The sequence below is a fragment of the Palaemon carinicauda genome, chromosome 1 (assembly GCF_036898095.1).
Source record: "Palaemon carinicauda isolate YSFRI2023 chromosome 1, ASM3689809v2, whole genome shotgun sequence".
Lineage (NCBI taxonomy): Eukaryota > Metazoa > Arthropoda > Malacostraca > Decapoda > Palaemonidae > Palaemon > Palaemon carinicauda.
Window position 1 is genome coordinate 132,719,439 of NC_090725.1, and position 18,913 is coordinate 132,738,351.

The 18,913-nt window shown below is 43.2% G+C and overlaps 1 protein-coding gene across 3 annotated transcripts in view; it reads right to left on the minus strand.

Annotated features, from left to right (window-relative positions):
* Positions 1–18,913, minus strand: part of Ctu1 (Cytosolic thiouridylase subunit 1) — a 196,901-nt gene that overhangs the window by 71,537 nt on the left and 106,451 nt on the right. For all 3 annotated transcript variants that reach the window (XM_068384919.1, XM_068384926.1, XM_068384914.1), the window contains exon 5: positions 3,616–3,734. In XM_068384919.1, the coding sequence (XP_068241020.1) occupies positions 3,616–3,734 (119 nt within the window). The remainder of the gene's footprint in view (positions 1–3,615; positions 3,735–18,913) is intronic.

The following is an 18,913-nucleotide window of genomic DNA, read 5'->3' on the forward strand; positions in this document are numbered from 1 at the left end:
GATGACCAACGTCAGCTAGGAGCTAAGTGTGCTAACTATCTTATGAAATGGTTACATCTTATCCTGTATATTATTTACCTCACTGACCTGTTGTGCGTGAGAGTAGCAATTCTACGAAGGTTAGGCCTGTGTTTGATGCCTCGGCAGTGGGTTATAATGGCATTTCCTTAAATGACTGTCTTGAATGTGGACCTTCTCTGAATCCTGATCTTGTTGGAGTATTGATAAGATTTAGAAGATGGAAGGTAGCCTTAACGGCTGATATTACTAAGGCTTTCCTGCAGATCAAGGTTCGGAGAGAGGACCAAGATGTACACAGATTCTTATGGAATTGTGCTGGTACTGTACGTATTATGAGATTTGTTCGTGTTCCCTTTGGTAATAAGAGCAGCCCATTTTTATTAAATGCTACCATCAAAAATCATTTGAAAAATTATCCCCATTCTAAAGGTGTAAATGAATTATATAATAACTTGTATGTAGATGATTGGTTGTCAGGTGCTGACAGTGATGCTGAAGCATGTGTCAAGTTTAATGAGCCAAGCAAGATTATGGCTGAAGCTGGTATGTCATTGTCTAGGTGGAATTCAAATAGTAAAGCTTTAAGGGAGAAATTCCATGAGATATTTGAATTATATGGGGGAGATGAATCTGTGAAAATTCTTGGTATGCAATGGTTTTCTGAAGATTGTTTTACATTTAATGAATTTTTTATTGAATCTCAGTTTGAAGTGATATCTACTAAGAGGAGGAATGTTCTAAGTGTCTTGGCTTAATTAGTCCATTTGTTATGCTTGCTAAAATTCTTTTTCAGGATATACAGAGAATTGGGCTTAACTGGGATGAAGTATTGCCTAAAGAATTAAATTTGAAATTTCAAAATTGGTTAAAGGGTTTTAAGGAACTTTACCCTATGAAGATTCAGCGAAGTTATTTTCCTAGCCTACAGTGGAAAGGCATAAAGGGTTTAGAACTTCATTCCTTTGGGGATGCAGCTGAAAGGGGCTTTGGGGCCTGTGTGTATACTGTATAAGAGTTCCACTGGGAGATGATCTATTTCAGGTTTCTCTAGTTATGAGTAGAGGTAAGGTAGCCCCTATCAAGAAAGTTTCATTGCCTCGTTTAGAGTTGTTAGGTGCATTACTTTGCGCGCGTTTATTAGTATTTGTTAAATCTGCACTATTTCTTACGGAGGAGGTGTCCTATTATTGTTGGACAGATTCGACTGTTGCTTTATCTTGGATTAAGGGAGATCCTAGTCGATGGAAGACTTTCGTAGCAAACAGAGTTACTGAAATTCAGACATTAACGTCTCCTAGTTGTTGATATCATTGTCCAGGTAAGGAAACCCCTGCTGATCTCATCTCTAGAGGGATAGCTGCTGAAAGACTTGTTCTTTCTGATATTTGGTTGTTTGGTCCACCTTGGCTTAAAGGGACCTCAACTTTACAGCATGAGAAAGTAGAGATGTCTTTGAATGATGATGAAAATTGTAAGATTGTAGTAGCTTGCTTAGCAGTAGAACTTTTTCCCCAAGTTTTTTAATTTTTCAGATGGAGTAAATTTCCTAAAGCCCTCAATATTGTGGCTTGGACTTTGAGATTTATTAAGAATTGTAAACCTCAATCTACCAAATACTTTGGTCCATTGACTTATGATGAGTTAACCAAGGCTAAGACAAAATTGTTTCATTGTGTGCAAAGGGAAGCATATCCTCAGGATATCCTAGCTTTAACTCAAGGTAAACAGCTTAAAAAGGGAAGACCTTTGAATAAGTTAGACCCCTTTTTGGATAATGAAGGTCTTTTGAGAATCAAAGGTCGTTTAGAGTACTCTGATCTGTGCTATGAAAGCAAGCATCCCATTATTCTTCCCCCAAGTCATATAGTGAAGGCTTTGGTTCGCTTCCAACATGTTCTTTTAAAACATGCTGGTGTGTCTACTCTTATGTCTACTTTGAGAAATAGTTATTGGATTGTTAGACTTCGGAGGTTAGCTAAGGCTGTATGTAGAGAAGATTCGAAGGCCTGCCGTCAACCTGTAGCTCCTCTTCCTGAACTACGAGTCAAATCTGCTTCTCCCTTTACTGTAACTGGTTTAGATTATGCTGGCCCTTTGTTTTGTGCTGACATGCCCCTCAAGAAGTTGTATATTTTACTCTTTACATGTGCTGTTGTACGTTCTGTACATTTAGAGCTTACCGATTCTCTATCTCTGCCAGATTGTCTTCTTGCCATACGTAGATTTACATCAAGGCGTGGTATTCCTTCAACATTTTATTCTGATAATGCAAAAACATTTGTTAGTGCTTCTCATGTCTTGCAGCAGCATTATGGCCCACTAGCTCCTCAGTGGAAGTTTCTTGTGGCCCGTGCTCCTTGGTGGGGAGGTTGGTGGGAGCGCTTGATAAGGTCAGTTAAGTCGGCTCTCAAGAAAACTTTAGGTACGAAATGCCTATCTAGATGTGAATTAGAAACTACACTGCATGAAGTCGAAGCATGCATTAACTCAAGGCCTTTAACCTTTGGGGGAGAAGAACCTGACATTTCTAATCCTTTGACTCCTTCACATTTTCTTATTGGTCGTACTGCTGGTTTTCAACCGGATTATGTTGATGAACATTTTTCTTGCGTAACTTCCAGAGACTTGTGTATGCGAGAATCCGCCCGCCAAAGGCAGTTAGATAAGTTTTGGGAGAAATGGAGTTTGGAGTATATAAGAAATTTGCCCTGTAACATTAAAGGTTTTGTGTCTAAATGTAATTTAAAGAAAGGTTCTATGGTGTTGGTCAGTGAAGATAATGTTTCTAGGTTGTCTTGGCCACTTGGAGTTATTGTAAAAGTGTATCCGGGTAAAGATGGTTTCATTAGAAGTGTTGATGTTGAAACTTCAAAGGGTGTTATCAATAGACCTGTTCAAAAATTACATGATCTTGAGTTTTCAAGTGCCTCTGACCTAGTATCTGATTATAATGTACCTTGTAGTGATACTCATGAGAATTCTTTGTCTGGACCCATTTCTGTTAATTCTTGCGAGGATGTTGATAAAGGTGAATGTAGTACTGCTCAACCTGTTGCTGAACGTGCATTGTCATATACACGTAAGGGTCGTGCTGTAAGGGCTCCAGAGAAATTGAATTTGTAATACTGTACCTTATATATGCGTTTGATCCTTTATGTATATAGGAGTATTGGTAAGTACTCCTATGGTGGGGAGAATGTTGGATATGAGTAAACCTCCTATTTGATTAATTTGTTTGTAAATGATTTTCTTTGTTTTTTAATTCTTTGCTTATATTAATTTGGGTGTAAAATATGATTATTCATGTTTGAATAACTGATACTTAATTACCAAGAGCTATCTGGGAAATTTTGTATTTGACTTAACGAAATAAAGGTGAGCATTGTTAATGGCGGTTTGTTTACATCCTGAATTTTCTGTTCCTGCCTTGATGTCTTCTGTCTTCGTTCACTCCCAGAGTTGTTGTCTTGAGTGGAAGTGAGCATGAGAAACTCTTGATCCTCCACCCAAGTAGGCTCTTCTTTTTTTAGTATGATACAGTTATTCATTTCTAACAAAATAATGTTATTCTTTTACCGTTGCACGAATACACACCTGTTCTACAATGCGATCCATAGTCCAGCCATACAATTCTTCATAAGACAAAATCTTCAGAGGAATACCATATTGCTGTTCATTTCTCTTGACAGTTTCTAAACTATCATCTCGATAACCTGCAACAATAAAATATTTCAATAAATATTTCAAAATCACATTCAATAATGTATTTCAAAGTACAGTAATATGTTATTTTCATTAGTAAAATAAATTTTTGAATATACTTACCCGATAATCATGTAGCTGTCAACTCCGTTGCCCGACAGAATTCTACGGGAGGGATACGCCAGCTATCACTATACTAGAAGGGGGTGTACTCACCAGCGCCACCTGTGGCCAGGTACTGCAGTACTTCTTGTTGACACCACCTCACTTTTTCCTCGGTCCACTGGTTCTCTATGGGGAGGAAGGGCGGGTCAATTAAATCATGATTATCGGGTAAGTATATTCAAAAATTTATTTTACTAATGAATATAACATTTTTCAATATTAAACTTACCCGATAATCATGTAGCTGATTCACACCCAGGGGGGTGGGTGAAACCAGTGTACATGACTAAAGGATAGCTAAGTATCCCGTATTTCATATAATCAGTTATTTCAGAATAACAATGAAATAATAAGTACCTGGTAAGGAAGTCGACTTGAACCGTTACTCTGCCTTTATTAAGTTCGTCTTCCTTACTGAGCGCAGCGTTCCTCTTAGGAGGCTGAATCAACTCTAAGGTGCTAAAGTATATAGGGCTGCAACCCCTACTAAAGGACCTCTACACAACCTCTAACCCGGGCGCTTCTCAAGAATGAATTGACCACCCGCCAAATCAAAAGGATGCGGAAGGCTTCTTAGCCTACCGTAACAACCATAAAAACAACAATAAAAGCATTCAAGAGAAAGGTTAAAAAAGGTTATGGGATTAAGGGAATGTAGTGGCTGAGCCCTCACCTACTACTGCACTCACTGCTACGAATGGTCCCAGGGTGTAGCAGTTCTCGTAAAGAGACTGGACATCTTTAAGATAAAATGATGCAAACACTGACTTGCTCCTCCAATAAGTTGCATCCATTATGCTCTGCAGAGAACGGTTCTTATTAAAGGCCATCGAAGTGGCTACGGCTCTCACTTCGTGGGTCCTTACCTTCAGCAAAGCAAGGTCTTCCTCCTTCATATGAGAATAGGCTTCTCTAATCAGAAGCCTTATATAATACGAAAGTCCGTTTTTGGACATGGGCATCGAAGGTTTCTTGATTGCACACCATAAGGCTTCTGACTGTCCTCGTATAGGTTTTGACCTATTAAGATAATATTTTAGAGCTCTGACAGGGCAAAGAACTCTCTCTAGCTCGTTACCTACCATGTTGGAAAGGCTAGGAATTTCAAACGATTTAGGCCAAGGACGTGAAGGAAGTTCATTCTTAGCTAAAAATCCGAGCTGTAAAGAACATGTTGCAGATTCGGATGTGAGCCCAATGTTCTTGCTGAAGGCATGAACCTCACTGACTCTTTTAGCTGTTGCAAGGCAGACGAGGAAAAGAGTCTTGAGGGTAAGGTCCTTGAAGGAAGCTGACTGGAGAGGTTCGAACCTAGGCGACATAAGGAACCTTAAGACTACGTCTAGATTCCAGCCTGGAGTGGGTAAACGACGTTCTTTAGTAGTCTCAAAAGACTTAAGGATGTCTTGAAGGTCCTTGTTGGAAGAAAGGTCCAAACCTCTGTGGCGGAGAACTGAAGCCAACATACTCCTGTACCCTTTAATCGTAGGAGCCGAAAGGGATCTCTCATTCCTTAGATGTAATAGGAAGTCAGCTATTTGGGTTACAGAGGTATTGGTGGATGAAACTGCATTGGCTCTACACCAGCTCCGGAAGACTTCCCACTTGGATTGGTAGACTCTACGAGTGGATACCCTCCTTGCTCTGGCAATCGCACTGGCTGCCTCTTTCGAAAAGCCTCTAGCTCTAGCGAATCTTTCGACAGTCTGAAGGCAGTCAGCCGAAGAGCGTGGAGGTTTGGGTGCAACTTGTCTACGTGAGGTTGACGTAGAAGGTCCACTCTTAGAGGAAGAGTCCTGGGGATGTCGACCAGCCATTGTAGTACCTCTGTGAACCATTCTCTTGCAGGCCAAAGGGGAGCAACCAGCGTCAGCCGTGTCCCTTCGTGCGAGATGAACTTTTGAATGACTCTGTTGATGATCTTGAACGGTGGGAATGCGTAAAGGTCGAGATGGGACCAATTCAGCAGAAAAGCATCCACATGAACTGCTGCTGGGTCTGGAACTGGGGAACAGTACAAAGGAAGTCTCTTGGTCATGGAGGTGGCAAACAGATCTATTGTAGGCTGACCCCACAAGGTCCAAATTCTGTTGCACACGCTCTTGTGAAGGGTCCATTCCGTGGGGATGACCTGATCTTTTCTGCTTAGGCGATCTGCTGAGACGTTCATGTTGCCCTGAATGAACCTCGTTAGTAGGGTGAGGTTTAGACTTCTTGACCAAATGAGGAGGTCCCTTGCGATCTCGTACAGGTTCCTCGAATGGGTCCCTCCCTGCTTGGAGATGTAAGCTAAGGCTGTGGTGTTGTCGGAGTTCACCTCCACCACCTTGCCTAGCAGGAGGGACTTGAAGTTCAATAGGGCCAAATGAACTGCCAGGAGCTCCTTGCAGTTGATGTGGAGCGTTACCTGTTCCTTGTTCCACGTTCCCGAGCATTCCTGTCCGTTCAAGGTCGCGCCCCAGCCCGAGTCTGATGCATCCGAGAAGAGATGAAGATTGGGGGTCTGAATCGCTAACGATAGGCCCTCTTTGAGAAGGAGGTTGGTCTTCCACCACAAGAGAGTGGTCTTCATCTCTTTGGTGACCGGGATAGAGACTGCTTCGAGCGTCAAATCCTTGTCCCAATGAGCTGCTAGATGGAATTGAAGAGGGCGGAGGTGGAGTCTCCCTAACTCGACGAACAGTGCTAACGATGACAGGGTCCCTGTGAGACTCATCCACTGTCTCACCGAGCAACTGCTCCTCTTCAGCATGCTCAGGATGCAATCTAGGGCTTGGCTTATCCTTGGGGCCGATGGAAAAGCCCGAAAAACCTGACTCCGAATCTCCATTCCCAGGTAAACAATGGATTGGGAGGGAATGAGCTGGGACTTTTCGAAGTTGACTAACAGACCCAGTTCCTTGATCAAGTCCAAAGTCCAGTTGAGACTCTCCAGACAGCGACGACTCGTGGAGGCTCTCAACAGCCAGTCGTCTAGGTAAAGGGAGGCTCTGATGTCGGATAAGTGGAGGAATTTTGCAATATTCCTCATCAGAAGCGTAAACACCATAGGAGCTGTGCTTAGGCCAAAACACAGGGCTTGGAATTGGTACACAACCTTTCCAAAAACGAATCTCAGGAAAGGTTGGGAGTCTGGATGAATAGGAACGTGAAAGTATGCGTCTTTCAGATCCAACGAGACCATCCAGTCCTTCTGCCTGACCGCTGCTAGGACCGACTTCGTCGTCTTCATAGTGAACGTCTGCTTGGTGACATAAGCATTGAGCGCGCTGACGTCCAGCACCGGTCTCCAACCTCCTGTCTTCTTGGCCACCAGAAAGAGACGGTTGTAGAAGCCCGGGGATTGATGGTCCCGGACTATAACCACTGCCTTCTTCTGTAACAGGAGCGACACCTCCTGGTGCAACGCTAGCCTCTTGTCCTTTTCCTTGTAGTTGGGAGAGAGGTTGATGGGAGAAGTGGTCAGAGGGGGTTTGCGGCAGAATGGTATCCTGTAACCCTCCCTCAGCCACCTGACAGACTGGGCGTCTGCACCTCTCTTTTCCCAAGCTTGCCAGAAGATCTTGAGTCTGGCTCCTACTGCTGTCTGGAGAGGAGGAGAGTCAGTGTTTGCCTTGAGAAGTCTTGGAACCTTTCCTAGACTTGCTCCTGGAAGAGTCTGGACGGGAGCTTCCTCGGCTGGGGGCTCTACCACGAAAGGGCGGAATAAACCTCGTAGCAGGCGTATCAGCAACTGGGGTGCGGTAAGTCCTGGGGACTGAGGGAGCAACCTTAGTCTTACGAGCTGAAGAGGCCACAAGATCATGAGTGTCTTTCTGAATCATTGCCGCAGACAAGTCCTTGATAAGTTCTTCGGGAAACAAGAACTTAGAAAGCGGAGCGAAAAGGAGTTGAGACCTTTGACAAGGTGTGATGCTGGAAGAAAGGAAGGTACAAAGTTGCTCCCTTTTCTTAAGAACTCCTGACACAAAAATTGAAGCAAGCTCGCCAGATCCATCCCTAATAGCTTTATCCATGCAGGACATTAAAAGCATGGCCGAGTCTTTGTCCGCAGGGGAGGTCTTCTTGCTAAGGGCCCCCAGGCACCAGTCTAGGAAATTGAACATCTCAAAGGCCCGAAATACACCCTTTAGTAAGTGGTCTAGATCGGAGAAGGTCCAGCAAACCTTAGAGCGCCTCATTGCTGTTCTACGAGGAGAGTCGACCAAACTCGAGAAGTCAGCCTGGGCAGAGGCAGGTACTCCCAAGCCTGGTTCCTCTCCTGTGGCATACCATACGCCCGCTTTAGAAGTGAGCTTAGTCGGTGGGAACATAAAGGAAGTCTTTCCTAGTTGCTGCTTAGACTGCAACCACTCCCCTAAAATTCTTAGAGCTCTCTTAGAGGACCTTGCAAAGACGAGCTTAGTATAAGTTGACTTGGCTGGCTGCATGCCCAGCGAAAACTCAGATGGCGGAGAGCGGGGGGTAGCAGAGACAAAGTGGTCTGGGTATACCTCTCTGAAAAGAGCCAGGACCTTACGAAAGTCTATCGGAGGAGGAGAAGACTTGGATTCTTCCACGTCTGATGAGGGATCCAGGTGTGCAGCCTCATCATCAGAAACCTCATCACCAGAGTGTAGCAAAGTGAGAGGTAAGGTATGCTGAACAGCAGAATCTGCACGAGCGGGAGCAAAAACGCTTGTGGTTTCATCCTCAAGTCTCTGTTGCTGAGGCAAAACCTGAGGTTCAGGTTGCAAAGGCTGGTCAAAAGGAGTAGCAGAAGGTAGGCGCATGGGTTGAGGAGGCTGACTCCTGGCATGAGTGTCTTGACTCAAGAGTTGCGCTTGCTGTAAGGTTAGCGGATGCGCAGTAGCAGGTTCCTGAGGAACGAGTTGAGGTTCCTGAGGTGTGAGCTGCGAGAGTTGAGGTAGTGGCTGCGCAGAACGCAGTTCTTGTCTCGCGAGTTGAGGTTCCTGAGGCGCAAGGCTAAGGTGAGGAGGCTCTCGCATTGAGGAGGGTTGAGGTCGCTGCAGCGAGAGCTGAGGTGTCTGCCTCATGGATGGGAGAGGTTGTTGTACCTCAAGAGAGTGTTGCCTCACTGGTGGAACCGCAAGTGGAAGCGGAGGAAGTAAGGTATAAGCTTCCTGTTCCCATTGCTGAGGTTGCCTTAAGGAAGGCGGAGGTAGCTGCACACCGCTGGAAACTGGCAACTCAGTACGTGGTAAGGTATCCTGAGGAGCCTCAACATCGTACGCCTGGCAGACAGGACTGCGGTTAGGCGGAGCGATCGCAGGAGGAGGTGTAACCTTCTCAGCCTGACACTCACGCATTAAGACCGCAAGTTGTGACTGCATGGACTGCAGTAGAGTCAACTTGGGGTCGGCAGACACTAAGGTCTGCTGAGGCAAAGCCTTAACAGAAGAGATCTGTTGCGGCAGCACCTTACTCCTCTTAGGAGGTGTGCAGTCAGCTGATGACTGCGGCGAGTCAGAGCTGATCCAATGACTGCAGCCAGGTTGTAGAGCTCTTGAGGTCTGGACTCTGCGTTTGAGAGGTCTTGAGACCTGAGTCCAACGTTTTCTCCCTGATAATTCTTCAGCAGACGAGTAAAAGACGGGCTCAATCGTCTGCGGGTGGGAGTGACGGTCTTTGTAAGACACGCCCGCAACCACCGAGGATACTTCTGTGCGCCGATCAAGGCCTGCCGAACCCTTTTGCCCTTCGACATTGCTTCTCCCCTGGGCTTGGGAGTTTGCAAGAGGTCCCGGACTGGGAGGACGACTGGCACGCACAGAAGTACCCTCACGCACCACACTGAAACTGACACTAGCACTTGGCACTGCACTGACACTCGCACTTGTCACAGCACTGGCACTATTACCTCCCACTGCACTTTTGACCTTAAGTTCCTAGACTTCGGCCATAAGAGACTTATGATCACTAACCACCGATTCCACTTTGTCACCTAAAGCCTGAATGGCACGCAAAACAACAGACATATCAGGTTGAGGGCAAATAGTAGGTTCGGGGGTAGCCACTACAGGGGGAGGAAAAGGTAGGGGATCATGTGGTGAGGAAAAAAGTGAAGAGCGAGAAGAACTCCTCCTAACTCTCTCTCTCTCTAACTTAGTTGAATATTTAAGAAAACGGACAAATTCAAGTTCCGAAAGTCCGGCGCATTCCTCACATCGATCTTCCAACTGACAGGGTCTTTCCCTAGTCAGAACAAGCGGTGTGAGGATCTACCGAGGCCTTCGGAATGCGCCTATTACAAGACCTACATCGTCTATGGGGTGGGGCTTGTGAAATGTCAGACATCTTGAATCAAAGAGTTAGCCAAGTGGGGATTCCAAATCAAGCAAAAAGATCGTTAACCATTAATCAGAACTAAATAATAGCTATCTAAGCTAATATAGAAGTTTTCCAGTAAAGCGACAGCCGAAATCTGAGAGAAATACTTCACCAAAAGCCGTGAAAATACTCCAAGATCATAAGCGTATCCCATGAATGTCTTGCCGGAAGCACGACAGAGGAAAAAGTGAGGTGGTGTCAACAAGAAGTACTGCAGTACCTGGCCACAGGTGGCGCTGGTGAGTACACCCCCTTCTAGTATAGTGATAGCTGGCGTATCCCTCCCGTAGAATTCTGTCGGGCAACGGAGTTGACAGCTACATGATTATCGGGTAAGTTTAATATTGAAAACTGTATTTTCCTAACCATACAAACATTAGTCCTTTAATAGGAATATGATTTGGGCAAAGCTGGAAATGGCCAAATAAACATTTAACGAAGTGATAGTACTTGCTGACAGGTGGATGGTATGATTTCAACGAAGCTGGAACTCGGCTGGTAAAATTATAATGAGGAGGTGATAGTTATTACCGGGTAGCAGGTATACCCCTTCACCCAACAGGTTACAGAACATTTTAATGAAAAAAATTAGTTTTATGGCTAAAACATCCTTTTCTTATATTTACATGTGCATCCGGTTCCTTACCCAACCCTTTCCTAACTGGGGTACTTAACTATTTACTTTTTATTCAAGAAATTGAGGGAAAGATATTTATGTAGGTTAAGTATCCCACAAACTTCTAGAGCAAAATTTTCTATGATTAACTTGGATAGCGAATGTAAATTCTTCTTCTGTCAATAGTTTCATGAGTAAACATTTACTGCGCATATTCATCGTATTTCTTTGTCTTCTCATTTCATCAGCATCACCTCCTCCTACACCTATTGACCCAAAAGGGCCTCGGTTAGATTTGGCCAGTCGTCTCGATCTTGAGCTTTTAAATCAATACTTCTTTATTCATCATCTCCTCCTTCATGCTTCATAGTCCTCAGCCATGTGGGCCTAAGTTTTCCAACTCTTCTAGTGCCTTGTCGAGCCCAGTTGAAAGTTTGGTGAATTAATCTCTCTTGGAGAGTGTGAAGAGCATGCCCAAACCATCTCCATCTACCCCTCACCATGACATATGGCACTTGAGTAATCTCTCTTATAGCTTCATTTCTAATCCTGTCCTGCCATTCAACTCCCAATATTCTTCAGAGGGCTTTTTTCTCAAAACTACAAAATCTGTTGGTAAATGGTTTCACTGTCATACCACGACTCATGCCCATACACTAACACAAGACTCCATTAAAATGATAAATAGCCTGACTATTACATGTAATTTCAGGCGATTTGGTTACCAAATTTTACTTAACATAGCCATCGTCTGATTTGCTTTTTTTCAATCTTTCATTAAACTCAAATTCTAAGGACCCTGTAATAGAGATCATAGTTCCTAAATACAGTAATGTCTCACAACACAAAAATAATTCGTTCTGGAGTGGCTTTCATAAAGTGATTTTTTCGTGTTGCGAGTCACATTTCACATGCAAATTGCCTAATTCATTCCAAACCCTACAAAACACCTCAATAAAACAGATTTTGACTATTTTTGGGTGAGATAGCCATGTCGTCCTGATGGAAGGTCCCTTCGGCAGCTTCCTACTGTATAATATTTCTGCGAGTGATATTATAAGAGAATTACCGTCAGGTATCACGGGGTTCTAACCCCCGGAACGACTATCCGAAGATATCATGTATAATCAGGGACGTATCCGTAAAAATCTTATAATAAAGCTACAGTATAACCACAAGGAAATACTGTACAGCCAAATACATTTGAACCATTCAATATACCTAAACTAACTGTTAATACCTGTATATTAAATAGTTAGTAGAACATAATGTAATAATAAATGGAAAATAAACGGATTTTGAGCAAAGCGAAAAATTTATTTTTGGGTGAGATGGCCATGTCGTCCTGATGGGAGGTTCCTAAGAGTAGCTTCCTAAGGGATATTTGACCTACAGTGATATTCCCAGCAAATCTACCTTTAGGTCTCCAGAATTCTAACTCCTGGCGCAAATATCCTTAAATTTCTCTCAAGGATATCGCATAATGTCAGGGGACGTATTCTTGACACGCCAAATAGCAATCTTCACCCTGAATAGGGTTTACGCTTCGAGGGGGAAAGTGGCAGAATTAGAAGGGGAGCCGTATCAAGGTTACCCTAGTTCCCATACTACTATTGAGTATCGCAACAGCGCCACATCCAAGATGGCGGACATTCCTTGTAGCATTGAGCATGGTGCTACAGATACAGTAGTTAGGGAGGGATACTGTGAAGATCTTTTCTTTAGAAAAGAAGGGTGGGTCCATCAAGACAACATGGCCCACTCACCCAAAAATAGATTTTTCGCTTCGCTCATAATCCGTTTTTTGGGCTCAAGCCATGTCATCCTGATGGAAGCATACCAGAGAATTAATGTATCTATGGATTTTCATAAGTGCCTTAACCTTGGGACAGTATTTCTATGGTCATTTGGACCATTTGAGACAAATGACGTTACCGTTATCCGTCATCATCACTAATCATAAACGATGTTAGTGCTTCCTGCCCCCTACAGGGAAGAGTCATTCTAGACGGTAGAAAAGGGGCCTCAAGGTTAGCATATATCGTATGAACAAACATAAGTATACACTGAATATACAAACAGTCTCATAGTTTGTATATATTGCTGAACCAATATCAGTGTCCATTATATCCATTGTTTGCAAGCATACAATGATATGAAGTATACTTACATCAGTAAGTCAAAGAACTCTAGCATCTTAAACATGCAATTGTCGGGCGAATTAGGACGCAATTACATTTTAATAGACATTTATTTCTAATAAATGACTAAATGAATTAACAAGTAAAACGGATGTAGCATGATAACGGAATTATACATGCAACATATACAGAAACTAATTTTTCTTTTTGAAAGGGAAGAAATAATGAGTGCCACTCTCAGACTGAAGAGAAGTTTATAATAAAATTTCTCTTCATAATTTCTATATGTTATATTCTATCAACACTGTGTACTACCTACACACGGCACTACAGTGAACCCTCGTTTATCGCGGTAGATAGGGTCCAAACCCGGCCACGATAGCTGAAAATCCACTAAGTAGGGACACCATATTTACGTATTTATTTAACATGTATATTCAGACTTTTAAAACCTTCCCTTTACGTAGTACTGTTAACAAACTACCCTTTAATGTACAGAACACTTAATGCATGTACTACAGTACCCTAAACTAAAACAGGCACAAATATTAAAGGCGATTTTATATCATGCGTTTCCTAAACACGCCAAAAAGCACGATAAAAAATGACAACCAATGTTTTGTTTACGTTTATCTCTGATCATAATGAAGAAACAGACGCATTTACACTTCTGTGTATAGGTTAGTTTTTGCATCGACAGCAATCTTACCAAGTATCGATTATATGTTGATTTTGTTATTACCAATGTTTTACTTAATTTTTCTTAGGACTTCCAAATAAATGAAATGAATCCCATTTATATAATGTTTTTCTTTATGACGACGCCTGAAATGGAAACCTTCCATTCGTTTACTGTACGCTCCATCTTCGATCGTAATAAACAAACGAAGGCATTAAACGCGCATGATGAAAGTGATAAATAATGATATTAAAAGCTTTTAGTAAATATGTTATTACAAAACGGATTTTGAGCAAAGTGAAAAATCTATTTTTGGGTGAGATGGCCATGTCGTCCTGATGGAAGGTTCCTTCAGTAGCTTCCTTTGGATATATATAACTACTAAAATATTCCCAGAGAATTAAACTAAAGGTTTTCACAGAATTCTAACTTTTGGAGCGAGTATTCTAAGGGTTATCCCTTTAGAATATCGTATATCAACAGGGGCCGCATGCATTAACACGTCACATGGCCATCTGCACCCCACCTAGCGTTTACGCTTCGAGGGGGAGATGTGGGGAGGGAATGTGGGAGGTAACTGAGGTGCCGTTCCAAAGCTACTCTCCCTTCGGCACTGTTACAATACTCACAGCTGCGTGACGTCACGTCCGCCCGCTTCATTCCCTATTCGGTAGCGATAACGCCCTTTGGTTTGTTTCCCTTTATCGCTGTTTATTGTGTGCATTCTTCAAGATGTCTCAGCCTTCTGCTTCGCCTTCTTCTGGAAAGTTGAGTACCAGATTCTTGTATTGTTTAAATAAGCTTTGGCCGTCGAGTAACGATTTTTTACGCTAAAATCTTGTATTTTGTGGCCGAGCTGTGCCTTGCCCCGGGACGCCATTTACGGCGCTGCTGTTCGCTTGCATGCGTTATTTAGTTAGCCAGAACAGCCTTTCCCGACCTTTTAACTGAGATAAATCTTTAGTTATTTAGTCTTCATTATTAGGAATAAGTTATATTATGCCGATAGTGGTCTTCAGCAATCTTAGTTAGCCGACCCCTTACTAGCCTTTCAGCCTAGCATAGGCTACAGCCTAGTGTTCATGTTTGCTTCAGCATGATATAATAAGTGTTCCTAGTGTTATGTTAATGAAGATATAGGCTTAGTTAGCCAGCATAGCCTTCCCGGCCTTATAACTAAATTTATCTTAGGTTATTTAATCTTCAATTTTAGGAATAGTTAATTTATGCAGTTGTGGTCTTCGGGGCTCCTAGCCAGTCGACCCCATACTAGCCTTTCAGCCTAGCATAGGCCGCAGCCTAGTATTCATATTTACTTCTGCATATGAGTGTTTCTAGTGTTATTTTAATGAAGATTTAGGCATTTTTAAACATATACAAGATTCCCTGTTGCACATATTTTCGCCTTTGAGGAACCATACAAGGAACGGTGCCTGGCCAACCAGGCCATACCTAACCCAACGCTGGGACCCTTGTATGCCTCCTTATCTCCCTTACCGGCAGCTGCCGGTTAGGTTAGTACCCGGCGGCACTAGCCGATAGAGAGAGAGAAAGCAAGGAGTGAAGGGTGATGTAAGAGCTCTGTCTTACTGCCTTCCTCCAGAATGAGGGTTCAAATGGAAGGGGAGAATATATCGTTCAGGCTTCCACCCACCCACAAACCATTGCCAGTCTCTGCCGGCCACAGGTCTGTGAATGGCAGTCCAAGGAGGACTGAAGAACACTCAACAGTAAAGGGATCTCCCGCTGGCAGCTGGCCCAGCTGGGATAGCTTTCCCGGAGCCCTGCGTCCATAAGGGAAAGCTGAGCGACTAGGCTACTACAAGCAGAAGCCCCGGCCGGCCCCACAACCTGCCGGCAAGTGGTGAGATTGTAGGACAACGGACAAAGGGGGGGGGGAGGGTCCCGTATGAGGTGTGGAAGGAGCCGACAGGGTTGCCAGTCCATCCACGCCTTTAAGAAACTGTTTCGTTATCGGCGCCATCCTAGGCAGCAGGAGAATATCTATTCTCCAGCTTAGGCTCTGCCAATACAGTTAAGGGGCCGGCAGCAAGCTGGCCGCCTCCTCTTAACAAAAAAAAAACAAGAGTTCCAGTGCCCGCGCCATCCTAGGCGGCAGAAGAATGTCTATTCTTCAGCCTAGTGTCTGCGAGCACAGGACTAGTCTACTTGACCGCAGGGAGAAGGTGGCAATATCATATAACCCCTTCAGGTGCGGTCTAGGGAGGTCTAGCCTCCTATGCCGGCAGCGTAGTCCGACAGGGAACTGTAAGTTTACTTGTGAACGAAGGTTCTGGAGTGGGAGGTGAGACCTTCCGGACTCACCAGTGGTAGCTTATACACCCCCCCCCCTGAACCCCCCCAAGCGGCGGCGCGAGCCCTAAACCACGCCCCCTTGGGCGGAGTTACCAGGGACGAGCGGGTTGACTCGGCAATGGAAGTCACATTTTTTAAGTTGTAATAGAACAAAAAATAACACAGAAGTGGTTGAGCTTACCTTGGTTGTGCAAGTTATGAAGGAATTACTGTGAAGGTGCAAATTGTTGGACATAAAGGTCTTTTTACTAGTAAATTCAATCTTCTTGTGCTCTCTTGGTTGATATGAATATTGAAAGATTCCAGTTAGTTTGTTTTCTGTGGAATAATAGTGATTGTATGTGTGTGTTCTTGTATATAACCTACTCTGTTGAATTATGAAGTTGTTAGAATATTCCCTCCTAAGTACATGGTCTCCTCGGCTCACGGGGGAAGGGTTGGAGGGTGACCCAGACCTTGAGTCCGGAAGGTCTCACCTCCCACTCCAGAACCTTCGTTCACAAGTAAACTTACAGTTCTGGAGAGGGAGGTCTCAACCTTCCGGACTCACCAGTGGTAGCTAGGCAGATGCTTCAGGGGGCTTGAAGATGAAGTCCAGCGACCACAGCATCGAAAGCTCCCTGTAAGCCGAGGAGAGCATAGTAAGAGCTGAAGACAGAGTCGCTTCTCCAATTCATTCTGGACATGATTTCTTGTATAGATACTCCATTGTATAGCAGTCTTGATGAAGCTTGACCCCTTATAGAGTGGAAATTCGTTGACTGTTTAGTCGGTTGGGTCGGCTCTGAAAATGCACTCCCTAAAAAGTTGTCTCATTTTTTGTAAAGACATTATCTTGAAGTGTTCATCTAGCCATATGTGGTCTTTCCTGTCTATGTTTCTTTCCATACAGACTTTGTTTGTGTATTCCAAATAGAAGTTCAATTGTCTGACTGGACATATTTTTGGTCTGTTAGGAAGCTTCCTAAAGCTGATCTCTATTGGCGTGTAGTTGTTCTTTTGGTTTTTGGCCATGAAGGAAGGGTGGTTCCGTAAGACAATGTGTTCTGGGGTGAAGGTGCTCCTGGAAATGCAGAGATTGTTAAATTGATTTGCTCTTAAAGGGCAAGCTAAGGCTACTAGGAACAAGGTTTTCTGTGTCAGTAGTAAGGTAGAGTTATCTCTCGTGGTGTTGAGAAACGAGATTACTTTGTCTAGATCCCAGCCAGGGAACTGGTGAGAATTTCTTAGCTTCCTTCTATCAACTCCCGATATCATTGCTTTGACATATTTGTCTTCTGCAAGACAGTAACCTGGGAAATAACCTGACAAGATAGGACCTAAAGCTGCTCTGTAGCTCTTCAGGGTATTGTAAGAGAGTCCCTTGTCTATAAGGTGATTGAAAAATAAAATAATTGCTAGCAGGGGGAATTTGTTGTCTCTTCCATACTCCTTGTGAATGAAACTTTTAAAAATGTTATATAGGTTTTCATACTTGTGCAAGGAGCTGTCCCTCAAGCTGACAGCAATTTTGGAGCAAACCTCAGGAGGAAAGACATTAGGGAGCTGATCCTTTAAATTTTGAAGGTGATCAAAGTTGATTGGAGCTTTGCTGAGGGTGAAATACAATCCTTGAGAACTATCTGGTAGTCTTCGATCTTCACAGTATATCGTTTGTGCTGCTTCGCGACTGACCTCACTAATGGAATCCATGGTTCCGTCCCCTGCGATATGGTGCAGAAAAGCATGTTATTATTGCATTCTTTATAGATTTTAAAAGCTACTTTGTGTAGTAAGAATCCTTGTGGAAAGGCATAGAGAGGTGTTGATCCCTTCCAGCTAATCGTAAGTGCATTATTGCTGATGGCTTTTTGGTTTGGAAGAGATGAACAAAACTTTTTGCACTTAGTATTGAAGCAATTTGAGAACAGATCTATTTCCGGGGTGAAATTGAAGTCAGAGCAGATTAAGGAGAATAGACTGTCACTGAGGGAAGATTCTGTGTGAATGGAACCCAGGTCCCTGGAAAGTGAGTCTGCGATGGTGTTACTTACTCCCCTGATCCATCTGGAATTTATCTGTATGTTGTGATCCTTCATGGTACTAAGTATTTTCCTGACCAGTTCATGAGCTAACTTGTTTCTGATACTACCCTGTTTCCTTAGCCAACAATTAGTAACCTTTGAATCAACATGTATTAAGACTACCTTATTGTATAACCTTGTGGTGAAGTGTTCCAAAGAATAGAAGCAAGCTAATAACTCTCTTACATTGATGTGAAGGGAGGATTCTTCATTTGTCCAAGTTCCATTTATTGAGAGCATATTACCCGCTATTACTAATGCACCTCCCCAACCCTGGTTGGAAGCGTCAGTGAAAAGTTCTGCATCTATTTGTGGTTTTGGAATGTTAACCCCTCTGTACATTTGTCTCTGTTCCCATGGCTTTAGGTATTTTTTGAAGGTGTGGGGAATGATTTTGTACCCTGAATTAAAATAACTGTGGTACTGTGGAGATATTTAAGATGGAATCTTCCCAAGCTTGTATAGGATGCACTGAAATTTAAAGCTCCGATTAACATTTGATAGGAATGCAGGTCAGATTTAACAGAGTTGGAGAAAGCTTTGGCCAATTCGACACACTTCTCTATGTTTTTCCCACTGGGATTCATAGCTTTCTTAATCATATTGTAATGCACTCCTAAAAATTCAATTCTTTGAGTCGTTTCAATTGTAGATTTTTTAAGTGAGATATTCCATCCTAAGTCTGACAAGATCTTAATGACTAGCTGAATGTGATTTTTACATTTTAAATAATCTTTTGCTAATATAAGAATGTCATCAAGATAATTGAATATTAAGATGTTATATGAAGTTCTAATATACTTGATCACCGTGTACATTATCTTTGAAAAAATATAAGGTCCTGTCTTTAATCTAAAGGGTATCACAGTCCATTTGAACT